The sequence below is a fragment of the Misgurnus anguillicaudatus genome, chromosome 17 (assembly GCF_027580225.2).
Source record: "Misgurnus anguillicaudatus chromosome 17, ASM2758022v2, whole genome shotgun sequence".
Lineage (NCBI taxonomy): Eukaryota > Metazoa > Chordata > Actinopteri > Cypriniformes > Cobitidae > Misgurnus > Misgurnus anguillicaudatus.
The window spans coordinates 13,798,998-13,816,352 of record NC_073353.2 but is presented as its reverse complement, the minus strand read 5'-3'; the positions used below and the strand labels follow the sequence as shown (position 1 = coordinate 13,816,352).

The 17,355-nt window shown below is 36.9% G+C and overlaps 1 protein-coding gene across 3 annotated transcripts in view; it reads right to left on the bottom strand.

Annotated features, from left to right (window-relative positions):
- The window catches only part of inpp4aa (inositol polyphosphate-4-phosphatase type I Aa), a 35,244-nt gene extending 18,002 nt beyond the window's left edge, over positions 1-17,242 (bottom strand). For all 3 annotated transcript variants that reach the window (XM_073854991.1, XM_073854992.1, XM_073854993.1), the window contains exons 1-4: positions 17,091-17,242; positions 1,891-2,087; positions 597-641; positions 1-119 (exon numbers count right to left, since the gene is read on the bottom strand). In XM_073854991.1, the coding sequence (XP_073711092.1) occupies positions 1-119; positions 597-641; positions 1,891-1,990 (264 nt within the window). In that variant the 5' untranslated portion in view covers positions 1,991-2,087; positions 17,091-17,242. The remainder of the gene's footprint in view (positions 120-596; positions 642-1,890; positions 2,088-17,090) is intronic.
- Positions 17,243-17,355: the final 113 nt, after the last annotated feature.

The following is a 17,355-nucleotide window of genomic DNA, read 5'->3' as shown; positions in this document are numbered from 1 at the left end:
CTCTATAATTTCAGTCTGTGTGTGTTTGGTCCAAAATGCCTGCGGAGGTGTTGTGCAGCTCACGGCTACAAAGCTACTGGGCTTGCGATCCAGTGATGGAGTGACCAGCTCACTGCATACTGGGAAAATCAAATCATTGAATTGATCATTGATAACCAACCATCTATGTTTCTGGAGGTGTAAAGTAAAATATGTCCTATAAAAGGAATGCAAATATCTCAGCAAGTAATGTTCCAGTTACAAGATGCCTTAGCTGTCCAAACTCATTTCAATTAAGACAAAAAATGTATAGATGTCTAACCATAGCCCAAAAATCCTGACAAACAATACATAAAGAAGTTCCCTTATGACTAGATTTATGGTTTTGTGGTCCAGGGTCACAAATCATACACTTAATAGCATGTGACAAAACAATATGGCTATTTCCTACACAAACAGGCTGCATATTCTTTGTGTGGACAGCAAAGAAGTATGAGAAATGTGAGGTAACGGGACCTTGACTGGATGAGAGGACATTACTTGAAACTGAACTGTCAAGTAATATGCAGTTTTGTTGAAAGTGTATTATTTACTTCAATATTGACTGTATTACTTACCCAGACTGAACTCAAGAACAGGTTCATCAGGATCTTGACTGTTTCCTGAACAAAAGAAAAACAATGAAATATAATTCAGTAGCAAATTTCCTGACATTATCTAATTGTGAAATATAATTTGTAGAGATCGACCGATATATCTGTTTCCCCTATATTTAAAAATTTTCCCATTATCGGATATCGGTTTTGTAATATCAGATTGACCAATAAACGCCTCTATCTTGCGGCCGTTTTGAGAATTGGAAAAGGCTGGATGCTATGAGATGTGTTATAAATCCCTGATATGGTATGCAGCTTGGCTAAGAAATAGAGACGAACATAAAGTCACGTAAACTGATCCATCAAATCCTGTCCCAATAACAATGTAGCTTTACATGAATAAAACATAAATGAATGAATGGTGGAATTAAAAAAACGCTGGATTAAATTATTTTTTGTTATTTATGCTTATTAGTAGCCTCGTAAAATCACGTTCATATAGCTGTTCACTTACCGGGTTGAAGGCTGAAGCACAGCCACCACATGTAGCTAACTTTTAACAAGATTTACCCTAAGTTATATTAACATTTATCAGATAACATTTTGCTAAAAACATCTACATAAATGGGAAATGTGGATATTAATTCATTATTTATTACCTCAGAGTCCGCGAGCTGTCGCAGTTTGATACAGGTAATGCGTGAGCAAAAGCATAGATACATTTCATAAGCTATAACAATAAAATATTCATTATTCTGACAAAAAATACCAGTTAAAAAATTAAATGATAAATATAAGCTGTTTTGTTTGTTACTTTCCTGACAATGTATTATTCTAGTGATATTATTCATTAAATTAATATTATTCTTCACTCTTTCAGACCTCTATTTATCAAATGGTAAATGGACTGCATTTATATAGCGCTTTCATAGACCAATGACCATCCAAAGCGCTTTACAATTTTTGCCTCACATTCACCAATTCACTCACTCATTCATACATTGTGGGAGTGATTGTTATTAAAATAAGGGTTTGTTCAGTTCAGTAGTGATGAAGTAATTGTTTCAAAAACAGTAGTATAAAATTTATATAAAAAATCGGTTTAGCATATCGGTTATCAGGCACATAAGAATCCAAATATTTGGTATCGGAAAAAAAAACAGTATCGGTCAATCTCTAATCATTTGTAATATCAAGATAGTCAAGATATATCAAGACTGGAATTAAAGCTGAATTGGTATTAAAATGACAGTCGAGAATAAATACTAAGAAATATGACATATTTGCATAACAAAAGAACGTAATAATGCATTACCTGTAAGTGCCAACCCCATCATCTCAGAGGACAGATCAAACGTGTTGGCTCGGTACACGGACCATGGCCTGTGGCGTGGACTGCGCTGTCTACCAGCCATCTTGACTCCAGCTTGTTTCACGTCTTATAAGAGTCTCTCACACACTCCCGGTTTATGTGTTTGGTAAATTCTTCAATTTTCTAGAGAATCTGAAAGCCTGAACAGGAAAGTGAAAGAGTCAACTTCTGCGTTTACAATTGTCAGGAGACCACAGAATCAGTGGAGCCAACCTAAGCCTATCAAAGAATGAGACTCATGCTCGATCAGTTATGAATGCCTATTTATCAGTAATCTGTCATCACAGACCTGCACTCCCTCCTTGGAACCAAAGAATAAGACTCATGCTTGATCTCAAACAGTTATGAATGCCTATTGATCAGTAATCTGTCATCACAGATCCCTCCAGGGAATAAGCATAGAATTCCCAAGAACTGTCTGATGCGTAATGCAGTAGTGTTATTATTGTTACGAAACTTAACCACAGAGCAAATTAAACCATTTCTGTTAACTCAATTAAAACAATAAAAAAACTAAAATGATTTCCATTACTCGGAAACTAGCTAAAATAAAACAAAAATGACATGAAATTAATTTTTAATGTTTTAGTTTTTGATATGCAGGAATCAGGATATTATTATAATTTTTTAAATGTCATTATTTGTTTTTCAGAGAAGCAGATATGTAACTTTTTATGAATATATTATAGTATTTTTTATGATTTAGTACAGTCAAACACTTACATACTGCTCATTTAAAGGCTCTCTAAGCGAATAATGTGCGACGTCACTTCCTGTTGATGTTTGAACTGTTTTCAAACAAACAGAGCGTAGCTAACGCCTCCCCCTCCCTCTCCCGTCCGTGCTTTCATGAACGCGCCCAACCCCCACCCCCAAATCCTTCTTGTCGTTTATTGGCTGGAACACTTTGTTATGTTTTGTTGTGCTAGGTTTGGCCACTATGTTGATATTGCCGTTTGTCGAGCCTGAGCTGTCTACAGAGATCGCGTTTTTTTTACCGTTTGATCAGCGGACAGGCAGCAAGCAGATAGTGAGGAGATGTTTGCTGTATGTTACAAAAAATGTTTTATGGTCTAAAACGCGTCAATTCGCTTAGAGCGCCTTTAAGCTACCAAGAACCAGACTTTTAGACTATATAACTGGTAATCACCCATAATAGTCGTACAATAAACAAACTACAGACTAATGACGGTCTTATGCAATGATACGAACAAGAATATTCGATCTAAGGATATTGATTGTGTACTGAAATGCTTTTAGAAGATGGCCACTTTGCCCTCGCAAAAGTGATGAGGACATGAAGGACAATATCTATGCCTAAAACCTTTATGAATGCAGAGGAAACATCAGGCTAAGATGAAAGTATCTCTGCAGGAAGAGTCTTTGTTTCCTTTCACTACAGAGGAACTGATTTCTGTTATATTATTGAATAATACCTGCGTTATTTTACTTGGAAGATTGTATCACTTCATTGGAAAAGCCATATTGGGAAATTAAGCATGAACTATAAAACACTTTAAACATAGTTTTACAAAAATTGAATGAGAATGCAAATACACTGCATGTCAATCCCACGTGTTCATTCAGTGGATGAATGGTTTTTGGCTGTGCCGTGCAGAGCAGCAGGTAGTGGGCTGCAGTCTGGGACTGAGGGGCGGATGGCTGACTCAGCCTTCACCATACACAACCTGTAACCCACCAGCCATCCATCTGCCTGTTATAGTCCACCTCACAGCTTAGAAATAGATCTTAATAAACAACACACTTACCATAATGTGTTCACAGCAACCAAAATAAAAACTGACATCAACAGTCAGTTACCGTACTCATAAACGTTGACATTTACACACATTAACTACAAGAATTTTCAAGAGTTATTTTGCACATGGCTCATTTACATTTTTTAAACTGCAACTTAACCTAATGCCAGATGCACCCATAGGGGTGGGTGATATGACCAATATCTTAAATCACAATAGGATTCATTTTATATCATAATAACGATGCAATGAACAAGTGTCATTTCCACAACATCTCAATATACAGCTGTTATTTAAAGGAATAGTCTACCCTTTTGCCATATTAAACTATGTTATTACCTGAACTGTTCACCTGTCACAAGCCAATGTTATATTAAGAAGAGCATGATCTCATAAAGTGTAGATATGTTTTTAATGTGTGATGAGAACTTTTTAAATCTTTTTTTAAAAAACGCCTGTGTGGTGATAGAAATGACAGGGTGGTGGTGGAAATGACAGGGTGTTTTTAATTGTCAGGAGACCACAGAATCAAGCCAATGCTTGATCTCAAACTCCTTAGAATAAGCAAAGAATTCCCAAGAACTGTCTGATGTGTAATGCAGTAGTGTTATTATTGTTGCGAAACTTAACCACAGAGCAAATTAAACCATTTCTGTTAACTCAAAAAAACTACAATGATTTCCATTACTCCGAAACTAGCTAAAATAAAACAGAAGAAGACGACGTTTGGAGTTATTTTAATTATTTTAAAAAACAGGGAACAACTTTTGACTTTAAAGCCAAAAAGTGCATCCATCCTTCACAGAAGTAATCCACATGGCTCCAATAAATGAATAAAGATCTTCTCTGGGTAACTGATGCAATTTTGTAAAAAAATCCATATTTTAAACTTTATAAACTTCCTTCCAGTAGGGTTTGGATCACATTACGGTCTTTTAGGGCACGGATTGGATCATTTTTCTGATCAGCAAAAAAGGAATGGGAAAAAATCTAAGAACAAATAAACATTACAAGAGTACCTGCCCGAAGAGCTACCAGGGATTGTGAAATTTTGCGAGCCCTGAAACGTATACTTGAATATTCGTTATTTAAATGAGATTAATTAAGATATATGTTTTTGAAGATTCATGTATTTTTCATTTTGCCACAATTTCACCGAAAGCTTTCACAGCCGGGGCTGCAGAGAAAATGCACTCTACTCCGTTTTTTTTTTTTTGAAAAACGACAGACAGATCTAGCAAGAATATCTGAATTTAACATTATTTTGTTTTACAAATAACATAATATCTGCTGTTAAGTTATCAGCTTAATTTAACAACACTTCACAAAGACTGAGCTATTGCTACTGTTTGCTATTAAGCAGCCATCTGCAGTTATCCAGTTCATTTTCCACAGAGCACCGCATATAATAAATGCTCTCCGTTTCGTTTTGTTCTCCATGTCGGTTTTGTTTAACGTTAGCTCTGTATTAACAAAATAATGTAGGCTACATAACAGAAAGATAACAAATAGGGATGCATATCAATTAATCGCGATTAATCTATAGCAGAATAAAAGTTTTTGTTTACATCATATATGTGTGTGTACTGTGTATAATAACTTTGTATAGTTAAATGCACACACATGCATGTATATATTTAAGCAATGTTTACATGTGTATATACATTTGTATATTTGTGTATAATTTATATTATATATAAAAATAAATACTTAATATATAAATATATTTTTTTCTTAAAATTATACATGCATGTGTGCATATTTATATTTACATAATTATTATACACAGTTCACACACATATATGATGTAAACAAAAACTTTTATTCTGCTATAGATTAATCGCGATTAATTGATATGCATCCCTAATAACAAATCTCTCATGCTGTGCTGATGTAAGCACGTCTAAATGTGAGTCGGTGGACAAAAACAGACAACCCAACATTAAAACTTTAAATACTAAAACTAGTCTGCGATCGGAATTGCCAAAACAATCAGAAATACATACAAATAAATTTTCATGTATTTTTTTTACATTAAAGTAAAATAAGTACAGTTGAAGTGAAAAAGCATTAAATGAGCAGTAGCATTAACCCTGCAGTGGGGCATTAAGAAAAACAAACATTTGAATAGCATTTTTTTCCTATTTTAATAAATATTGCAGATAGAATATTTGAATATTCGTGCACATTCCTAGTTTAAGAAGTTGTTCCCTGATCCCTGTTTTCTACCATTATAAAGCTTGGAAGAGCAAGGAAATTTACTAAAATAACTCCAAATGTGTTTGTCTGAAAAATGATGGACATATGTATCTTGAATTGCTTGATGGTGAGAAAATCGTAGAGTAATTTTGATATTTAGCTGGAGTATCCCTTTCAAGTGCTATTCATGAATATCAGCTGACGTCACTCTCATCTCAAACTTGTCTTCCGCCATTTTGAGTACCTGAAGTGGTTGCAAAAGAACTAGAAGCTATGCCTTCAATATATTGTAAGCATCAAAATCGCTATTTTTACAACACTAAGAAGGCTCGACACAACATGATACTTTGTATGAAGTATCACCGGTGTCTCTATACATGAACTCGAGCATTGAAAACATTGTTTGTGTACACAGAGTTTACTAAAAAGAAGGTTTTGAACAACTGACTTTGGTTGTTTTGGTGTCCGCTCGCCGCCATCTTGCCAGTCAAGATGTATCAATCTCCGAATGTGATGTAAGGAGGGAGAAGAGTAAAGATGGATAGCTCCTAAAGCATAGTTCCATATAAATGCACGGATAATTCGTTGTTTTTCGCAAGTGGAAAACAATATTGACCTTCTAGTTGAAAAAGGAGCCTCATATGAGATTCATTCATTTGCATTCGGAAATCGATTTTTTTATGTCTGGCAAAGATGGGAGCGGACACCATAACAGCCAAAGTCAGTTGTTCAAAACCTTTCTTTTTAGTAAACTCTGTGTACACAAACAATGTTCTCAATGCTCGCGTTCATGTGTAGAGATCCAGGTGATACTTCGAGCAAAGTTTCATGTTGTTTCGTGCCTTCTTAGTATTGTAAAAATTAGGGACGCACCGATATGGAAATTTTGGCCGATACCGATAACTCTTTATATTTGGGGACCGATAACCGATATATATATATATATATATATATATATATATATATATATATATATATATATATATATATATATATATATATATATATATATATATATATATATATATAGGCCGATAAATATTCATATTATTTTCACAATGAAAAACTCCCAGACCGCGGACATCTTGTCTTTGCCCTAGACTAGCATACTCTTCTTAAGCCCGCAACATGTGTCATCTTCGTGCTATGTCACAGAAAGCACCAATCAAAACTTCACATGGCCAGCAATGAGCAAGTGAAGTGGTTTAACAAACCAAAATAATCCACAATTTATCGGCATTCATTTATCGGCCTAATTTTGCTATCAGACCGATAACCGATAATATTAAAAATAAGCAGTTATCGGCCGATAACGATATGTCGGCAGATATATCGTGCATCCCTAGTAAAAAATAGTGGTAGTTCGGTAGCAGCGAACAGAGACTGGAAGAACGCATCAGGGATCGAGTAGGCATCACACCCTAACAAAGATTTTTTTTAAAGTAGCATTTAATTTCATGACAGTCGAGGTGCGACATGTTGTCTTTCGTAGCCATTTTCAGTATCCGTAAGAATCATAGACAGTAAAGGATAAGAAATTCGTAAATCGTAGCAAGCTAGCCAATGCTTGTCAGTAGCCTACTGGTACTCGGTAGGTACTCAAGATGGCGGCAGGCAACTGGAATGACGTAAAAGGTCACATGACTGATATTCATCTATAGCACCTACTGTATGTAGAACCATATGGTGCTACAGACGTGCAAGTATGGTTATACATAGGTGCTATATAGCACTTAAGGTGCTTCCCCTATGATTACGAGCCAGTGAACCACTTTTTAGTGCTATCCAGCACTATTTTTTTATAGTGGCATGGGCTACGACCAAAAGCTAAGGCAGCTGAATTGTTGCCTTGCTGCCTCATGAGGCAATGACTTTGGAGTCATGAAGGCAGCTCTGGGAAAGGTATTCGGACAGACTTCATAGCAGCAAAATGTTATTCTGTTTGAAATATAAACAGAGAGCGCCTTTGTGATAACTAATTCCATATTTAAAAACTACAATACTAATTTCTTGCTAGAAATGCAATTAAAAAGTGTAAACGTGAAAATATAACTTTATTTACACAAGCACCTTCCTTGGCTGCCAATTTATTTTTTTAAACTAGACCAGGCTCAACCAATCACATTCTCTGTGCACACACCAACGCATACAATTGTGGGACAGGACATGAAGGCACCTCAGGAGACAGGAAGTAAACCAAACATTAGATTCGGACTTGCCTTGATGCCTTCCTGCCTTGGAATGCTTCAGAAGGCAGCATTTTGAGCTTTTAGACACAGCTATTATAAGGTTGGCTGTGTAACCAATAAAATATCAGGCTGTTTTTAATTTACGTCAATATGTATTAAGAAAACAGAACTGCACATAGAGTATGATATTAAGTAAAGGTGCCAAAGAATGCATTGAAACAATATGTTAAATTGTTCTTTTATATGTACATACAGTAGAAGGTATGTAACTTTATTAAGTGCAAAAATGATCCAGAAACACTTTTACATGTCCATTTATAATCCTAGCATTTGTCCTTTGAATGAAATGGTCTATTTTTGACCTGTATTTGGAAGGGTCATGAATAATAATGTTAAGCTCTGCTCTGATTGGATCTGCTCTGAGGTTCATGCCAATAGCTCACATTAGTAAACAGACCTTATAGAGGTTATATGGCCCTATATCTTAGGAAAATACAGATTTTGAAGAACAACTAATTGTTTGGTAAATACATTTTTTATTCTATGGCCCTTTTAAGTTCAACACAAAAAAGAAGTCTAAACAGGTTTCAACATAAACCATATTTTTGGGTAAAATATTCTTTAAAGTATCGGAGTATGTTTAAAACAGGTAAACTGTATTATGTTGTATAAATCGATAGCTAATGTACAGACCTCGAACCTCCTGCTATTCAAAACAGTTAATTTAGTCTGCTGAATACTCCACCACATTTAAATAACCACATCCTGACCTTTTGCTTAATCAGGAAGTGTTGGTCACTTTTTCAGCTGAGCTTTATGAGACCACCAATTTGCATGCTATTTTAATGTGACTTCAGCAGAGCCACAAAAAAAGAAAATCATGACTGATATCATTTTAAAATCTCAATTTGTATCTCATAGAAAGCAGCAAGATTAGTTGCAGAGCAAAAGATTCACTTCTGATTTTTCTACTGAGAAACAGACCCCAGTAATCGCACATCATCTCTAAAGTTTCAAAGGAGATCTCAACAATGTCTGAAACTGTGCCAGAAGTCAGAGATGTCAGTATGAATACAAACACTACTTTTTAAGACTAAAATATTTTAACTGTGCTACCCATATTCACGGTAAAGGTGTATGTCAACAATCCTCACGGATTTTTATTTCCTTTAAGGAATATATGAAACATCTGAGACAAAATTGATCAGGGTTTCCCGCATCACTTTGCAGTTCGGGTGGCTCGCCTAAGCTGAGAAACCCTACCACCTTAACTAGGTCGTCAAAAAATAAATAAATTTCGCTGCACAAAAGGCCATCAAGTGCATCTCAGAGAATAGTGCGGATGCGCTTCCCATCACAAGCAGTCACTCGTGCCACACGGCCGAAATGAGAGAAAGATGTGGTCCGTCACTGTCTGAAGGATAGCCAGTTGATAAAACGCGTGTCCGTGAGAACTGTAAGTGGAGTTATGTTTTGGGTTTATTTAAGCCTGTTATTGTATTAGTCTATAGTTCTTACATATTTAAAATAAGTTAGCTGGTGATTTTGTTGTTTGAGCAACCTGCTAGCTAGGTTGCACGTGCCTGTTGATTCGATAGTAATTGTTGAATGCTCTTGCTCATGTTATTTATGTGCATTATTTACATGCTACAGTAGTTACACTCCTTTAAGTTAATGTAATTAATAGTGGGAAATAATCATTTTTACGATCTTTGCGCTATCTATCATCGTTCACCAGACTTTCTACAACATCTGCTACAACATCACGCAGCTATCCCCATTTAAGGATATCTGTTAAAAACATTTAATTCATTAATTATCTAGTATGTGTTCATTTTTTGTCATAGTTTCTTCAAAATTAAGTTTTATTTGAGTGGTTTTAATAAAAATATTTTCATTTTCATCATGACGCGTACGCCCCGCCCCGTTTGATTGCCACGCCTCCGGTCCCACCACCCACACCACCTTACCTAACAAATTTTCTGCAGGAAACCCTGTTTGATACTTAACTGAAACATAACCGAGACCTCAGTTTGCTGAGATTTTGAAGATCAAGGTCTTCTATCAGACTCGATTCTATCAGACTCGATTCTATCAGACTCGATTCTATCAGACTCGATTCTATCAGACTCGATTCTATCAGACTCGATTCTATCAGACTCCCGGTTCACTTGCATTAATATCATGTCATCACCAACGCGCATGTAAAAGACGATGTAAAGCACAATGTGACTCAGCATATTTTTAGTTTTTTTAATATGTTGGTGTTATCATGCACAGCAGACAGCGACAACTGCACATGTGTGTTTTAGAATTCATCAGTTGCCATAGTAATCGGGCATTGTGGATACTAATGATAGACATCATTGGCTAAAACACATGCGCAGGCTACTTTGCTTCCTGGACGAGTGCGCACGACTCCGAGGTGCCTTTACATTCATGCGAAACCAGGCCACAGTTCCATTGCAACCATGCTCAGAGCACCTCTTTCAGGTAGTCTTGGGTTTGGTACCTCCGGGTGTGCTCCCGGCTCCGCATGACAGCTTTCACATTACAACTTTTTATGCGAACTGTGATCAGTTTTGATTATTAGATGGCACAAATGTCTGCAAGTAGCACAATTATTGGTTATAGCATTTTGCATGTCAGCATTTTTTATCATGGCGCATATAATTTCGCTTCTTTAAATTTTAGGGATGGGACGGTTAGAAAATTTAATATCGTGATTATAGTGACCAAAGTTATCACGGTTATCACTATTATCATGGTTTTCTTAAATAGAGATGGAAATGTTCAAAAAGAACTGATACGCACACTGAAAACATTTTAACAAGTTTTATTTTTGAAAATCAGCAAACAACAAATACAATTAGCAGCTATATGCACTTTTTAAAGCATAAACATTAAATCAGGGGTGTTTTGTGTGGCAATCTACTTTTAAAATGATAAAGCTGACAAGACAAACCTGCTAAAAAACATTTTTTAACAAAACACTGTTACATTTTTTAATAACACTTTAAATGTGTGTTAGGAGGACTATCTCTACGTTGAATTTAGGGCTGTCACCATTACTCCATTCTTTTTGAGGAGTTAAAAAAAATCCTTGAGTACATGCTGAGTCCTTATAGCGGAATAGCGGAGATGCGGTTTTGATAAAATAAACTAGAATATTACCACATTATCAGAAGCATCTCTCTCGTTCGGTTGGTCGATCGATCGCGCGCACATACACCGTACGTGTGGATCAACTCCTGCATGTATGTGCATCCAAATTTCAGAAGTTAGACGACTCCGCTGCAGCGGGCAGGCATAAGAATTATAAAAACACACTTGAGAAGAAATGCGCAACAACTCAAAAAGACTTTTAAGACCATAATGCCAATTTGGCGCTTTGCTTTCCGAAGCTCGTGGAGGCGTGGAGCAGCATACACAGTTATTAACTTATAGGCGATCTACCGGCATTGCATTTGCGATCGACTGGTTGTATTGGACACCCCTGCATTAAATGAACATTAACATGGAGCCCTGAGATGTATGAACCTGTTTTAATGAACAATACCTTAAATAAGAACATCAAATGCACACATAAGCAACGCATTAAAACACAGTGCACCTGTTACTCCCTTCCGCCACGCCTTCTCGCACAAAAACTAATGTTGCATGCGTGCGCCTGCGTCAAGCTGATTCTGGCTGGACAGGATTTACCGCAAGTTTTCAAAATCACGGTAACCAAACACGGTTGTAATGATAATTACATTTTAAACGAAAATACTAACCGTCAGGACATTTTATCATGGTTAATCGTGAAACCGGTTATCGTCCCATCCCTATTAAATTTAACCCACTGGAGTTGTAATGATTTTTAAGCTTGCCAATACCGCATTGATTATCGCAGGCGATATGTCCACAATAATGAAAGTGAAATTGCCCAGATTGTCAGTAAACTACGGCTTTGTGTAGTAAATGCCGCTTCATCTGAAAGCAATTTACTACTAATTAAGGAACCGGCTTTACTGACGAGATGCGCATGGCAAACGCATGTGATTTATTGTGCAGCCCTATAATGATTCCTTTTTCTGATGATGGAATTGGCTTAAAAAAAACATGCTATTCAATGCCATTACAAAGCTAGGACGAGCCAGGATATTATTTCATTTATCTCTTGTGTTCAGCTGAAAGAAGAAAGTAATAAAATTAGGATGGCTTGGGGCGGGGGTGAGTAAAATATAGGCAAATTTTCAATTTGGGGTGAACAGTTGGCGGTATAAACCTTTTCTGGGCAAAACACTCTGCCTGTCCTTGCCTAGACAGAGCGGGGAGTGCAGTGATACATTTTCCCCCAAATCAAAACCAAATAAAATATATGTAGAAAACGTGCCTGTAGCCTTACACAACAAGCTTGTTATTTATACATTAAAGATCATAAAGCAAGCTAGCCGATGCCTGAATACTTGCAATAAGTATGCTGCTGAGCCCATATATCCTAGCAACAAGTGTATTGCCAGTCTCTGAATGCGCCTTGAACAAAAAGCATCTCCCAGAAGCACAGATAAGTGGTGAGTTTTGCAACAACACTTTAAAAAATATACAAAAGATTGTTCACAGCGAAAAAAAAAATGTTGGTTCACCAAAAAGAAAGTTCTTAAAAGATTCATTTCTTTTTTACGTTCTTCCGGAAAAAAATGCTCTTAAAGGCACACCAGGCAAGTCTGAGTATTATTTCTCTACTAGCTCCCCCTAGTGTCTGGGAGTAAATGCTTTCTATATCTGAGACTTTACGATACTGAATGACACCGGGTCGGATACAGCGAACTTGCAAGTGGGGTATTCTTCCTACAGACGGTAGGGGCGGGCGAGAGGGTCTTCATTCGTCATGTAATGAGTCATTTAACCATATACCGACTTACGAAGATGATTTATTAACATTAAAATGCTGCCTTGTGTCCCTTTAAATGTTAAAGGCTCTTTATTGAACCGTACAGCCAAAAACGGTTCTTCTATGGCATCGTATGGCACCTTTATTTATAGAGGAGCATGTTACATATACCTAGGTGATCTTGCAATAGCATGTTGCCTGCCTATATAGAGTACATGACCTGCATAGAAAAAGCTAATAAGTAAATTGGAAAGACTTTCAGAGTAATTACTCAGCCTCAACAAACATACCGCGGCACATCTGAGCCTTTGATATGAAGCTAAGAAAGACAACTTAAATTGGACGTGCCCTAATATGTGTGGTATTCCTATTGGTTGCATTGACCAACTGCACCTGATGCCATGAGCTGATGCGAGCTTGACTAATGCGGCCTGCCAGAACTGATGTTATACTCTTGATTTTACATGCTGTCTAAAATAATAAGCAAGCATTTTTGAATAATTTGGCTTAGATTATGATTTTAGTGTACCATGTTTAAGTCCACTCCACATATTTTCACACCAAAATACTTATCAGAGATACTGGGTAACAACAATAAGCACTGCTATTACTATGAATATAGCCGGTCTGGCGAAGGAAGTCCCGCCTTCCAGTTAAAAGATTCAATCATCAATTGATAAAGACTGACATTCTCTGTGGGAGAGGCTATTCAATACGTGTGCTATACAACTATTTTACAAGGTGTCTAATTTGTATGAATTCGTGCAAGTTCATTGTTTTAGTATAAGCTGCTGTCACCGGTTTTGGCTAGAAGGGATACAGCTAGAGCTGCAACTAACAATTATTTTCAAAATTGATTAATCAGGCAGTTATTTTTCAATTAATCGACTAATCGGATAAAAAGCTTAACATTTACTCAATTAGGTTTTTTACTTATTATAGCTAAATATGGCACTAAATTACAGTAAGGTATCCATGTGTAGAAGTGTACTTTTAAAAGTGCAAAACCAACACCCTACTACAGAGTTTTACTAATATGATATTTGTGATTTTATTTTAAAACAGATGCTTAGTTTGTTGTTCATAACTATTTTTATCAAAACCCAACAACAATTAGACAAAATACAAACTCACTTATATAAAGGGCCGAAATGAAACCTTTATTAAAGGTGCAGTGTGTAAATTTTAGTGGCATCTAGTGGTGAGGTTGCGAACTGCAACCAACAGCTAAGTCCACTGCTCATCTATCGCTTTTGAAACACATAGAAAAGCTACGGTAGCCGCCACCGGACAAACATGTCATCGTTGGAGACAACTTAGTAAAAAAGTTTGTCTATTAAGGGCTTCTGTATGAACATGGCGGCACAAAATGGCGACTTCCATGTAAGGGGAGCCTCTGTGTGTGTAGATAAAAACATCTCATTCTAAGGTAATAAACACATAACAGTTCATTATGCAAGGCTTTATACACCCCTGATAATATAGTTTTATAAATTATTTTGCATTTCTGTCAAGAGATCCTTCTAAAAATTTTCACACTGCACCTTTAACCAGCATTCCTTTGAGCTTTTGCTTCCGTCATTGTCCGATCAGGGTCGCCAGATCCACATAACAAAACCAGCCCAATAGCCTAGCCATTCAAAATTTGTCGAAAAGCATCCCAATGACTACTCACAGCTTAAATACCAACACCTAATGACCCAAATCCTTCCATCTTTACCCCGCAGAAAAACATCAACATGTGAAAAACGTATAGGCCAATTAAGAATTTTGCCGAAAGGGTGCCTTACTTTTAACCAAGCTGGTCATGAGAAGAAGTGCCTGATAAACGTGCAGCTCACGTGTGAAGAAAACGCGCCTAACTTTGAGCGCACATTTGCGTGGTAGCGCCTGACTTTAATTATAAGCCAACAGAATCGCGCTGTATGAAGCGGACGAGTGTTTGCTTTCCGACAGTGTTTGGGAGCATGTGGCATCACAGACCAACTAATCAGACCAAATAAATGATTGATTAGAGCGATAATATTAGCCTAATATCGTGAAATGTTGGGTTTAGGGTTAGGTTTGGGGGTACGATTAGGATAAAACATTGCTCATCTGGTGAGATTTCACAAGATTTCTGTGTTTGCTGTATCCCTTCTGGCCACAACCATTGTCACATAGTGACTTTGGGTTAGGGGTGAAGCTTCATTCTTGCAATTTCAGATAATCGTGTGTATTAATGTCTATGTACACTATCTGGGCAAGTCTTCAGTGTTGTGCTGAAACAGGGAATCCTCAAGTTTTCAATAAGCTTTAGCTCATTCAAGTGAAGACTAAAGTAAATGCAGATTAAGCACATGTCGCAAAATTTAAAGACGAGGCTTTAAACTAATTGGATTCACATCAAACGGTCATTAAAGCAGTCATGATGCACAGTAATAATAACCAGCCATCTCTTTTTAGTGATGAGTCATTGTCTGGGTGAGAACAGGACTATCTACGCTCTCCTTTCATCTCTAGCCCTTCTTCTGGCTGAGTAATATATTTTGCTCTCCTATGAATGAACAGACAGTCTTTTTTAAACGTGTGCAATCATTGTCTATCTTCAACGAAGTATATATTCTGTCTGTATCAAATGACAGACTTGCTCATATCATTTAAACTCGCCTTAATATTGTAAAAAAAAGAGAAAGTGAAAAAAGACAGAAAGGCCAAATTGCACAAAAGGCTTAATAAGGATGAGGAAATGTTCGTATTTCAGTCACAAATTGGCAGAGATCCACAGAGTACATCGCTGTGATTGGCAGCTATTGCCTCACCAAGCGAAAATCCATGATCTTTTATGACCATCGGACCAACAACAAGTGGATTTTGTGTGTGGCAAACCCCTTGTTGACATTTTCCACAATACAACATCAGATGTCTTAGTGAAGGTCGGTTGGGGTGAGAGGTACTTAAACAAAGATACTCAAATAAAGAGACAGCATGCTAAATGTCAAATCTGTTTATATCGAGCCAATCGTTTTGTTCACGCATTCATTGGGTAAACAAATTGTTGTGCTGTGAAGGGTCCAAAGCTCAAAATGCAGCTAAAGCTCTTGAAAATAAAATATGTACAGTAGTAATGAACCAAATGGATGTTTGGAAAAGGGGGAGAAGGGGAGGTGGAGGTCTGCAAACTGACAGGTTTAGATGAACAAGTTCCTTCCCATATTACCTAAGAAACTTAATTTAAAATCTGCAAAGCTTCAGGCCTCTTTTATTAGCTTTCACTGTAGTTTCCCAAACAAGCCCTCTTTTGTTCTGACACAATGCAAAACTGTTGTCCTCATCGCTTCTTAAAGCATAATTTTATTCCTTATTATCCTCACAACAAAACATAAAAACAACAAGAAAAACTGCATCACATTGCTTAAATTGCTCCTTGTTTCCCCATTTCTGTGATATCATAGGAACATTTATACTCATCTATACGGCCTATACTTAATACAGCATGTCAATGAATCAAAAGCTGAATCACTATCACATCACAATTTAGTTTTGTGAGAAACTACTAGGGCTGGCTCTTTAAGTAAACATTATGCTTTCACAAGGCAATGTCTGAATAAAGCCAAAACAATTTATTACCAGCTGAGTTTTATCTCTAAAAAATTATCAGATAATCTAGAAAGCCCGCACATCAGCGACTGCAGCAAAGCTTAAATGTGTTTGAATTCATGTTGCGCTTTGCAGACTGTTCGGCATATGACATCACGATACCGCGAGAGCGATTTAAAATTGCGCTACTCTCGCGGTACCCTGATTTCATAAGATCGCTGTGCGCAACGGCGCATGAAGTCAAACACACGGAACCTTTTTAAAACGTGTCGATGCACTCATGACGAAATATAAAGCGTGATGACGACTGCACAGACCATTGCGTTCACCGTTATGTCTCATAATAACCTGATAAACATTTATCTATAACCACACCAAATGCTAATTATCACACCTTTTCGCATCATATCGCAGCTGGGCATATCAGGTGAAAATAGATTCCATTATGCTCATTTATTTTAGGCGATCTTACATGTTTTGAACGACAGAAATGCAAATATCTGGAGCTATTTTCAAATAAACAGAACGGACATCACTTACGTTTCAGTCACCGATATGCTCCATGTTTCATTGGCTGTATGTTTTCATACACCGAGACCTCCGCAGCTCTTCAGTCGCTCTGCATTGTGGACTCGCCCTGGCTTGACGTCGACACGTATGACGTCAGATTGCTTACTCTCAGTGCCCGCCCACTTTCTCGCTGCGCTTTATCAAACACAGGCAGCATGAGAAAACGGTACAATAAATAATAATACTTAATTTAATATTGTTTATCGACTGCATTTATTAAGGGATCTTTCCAAAA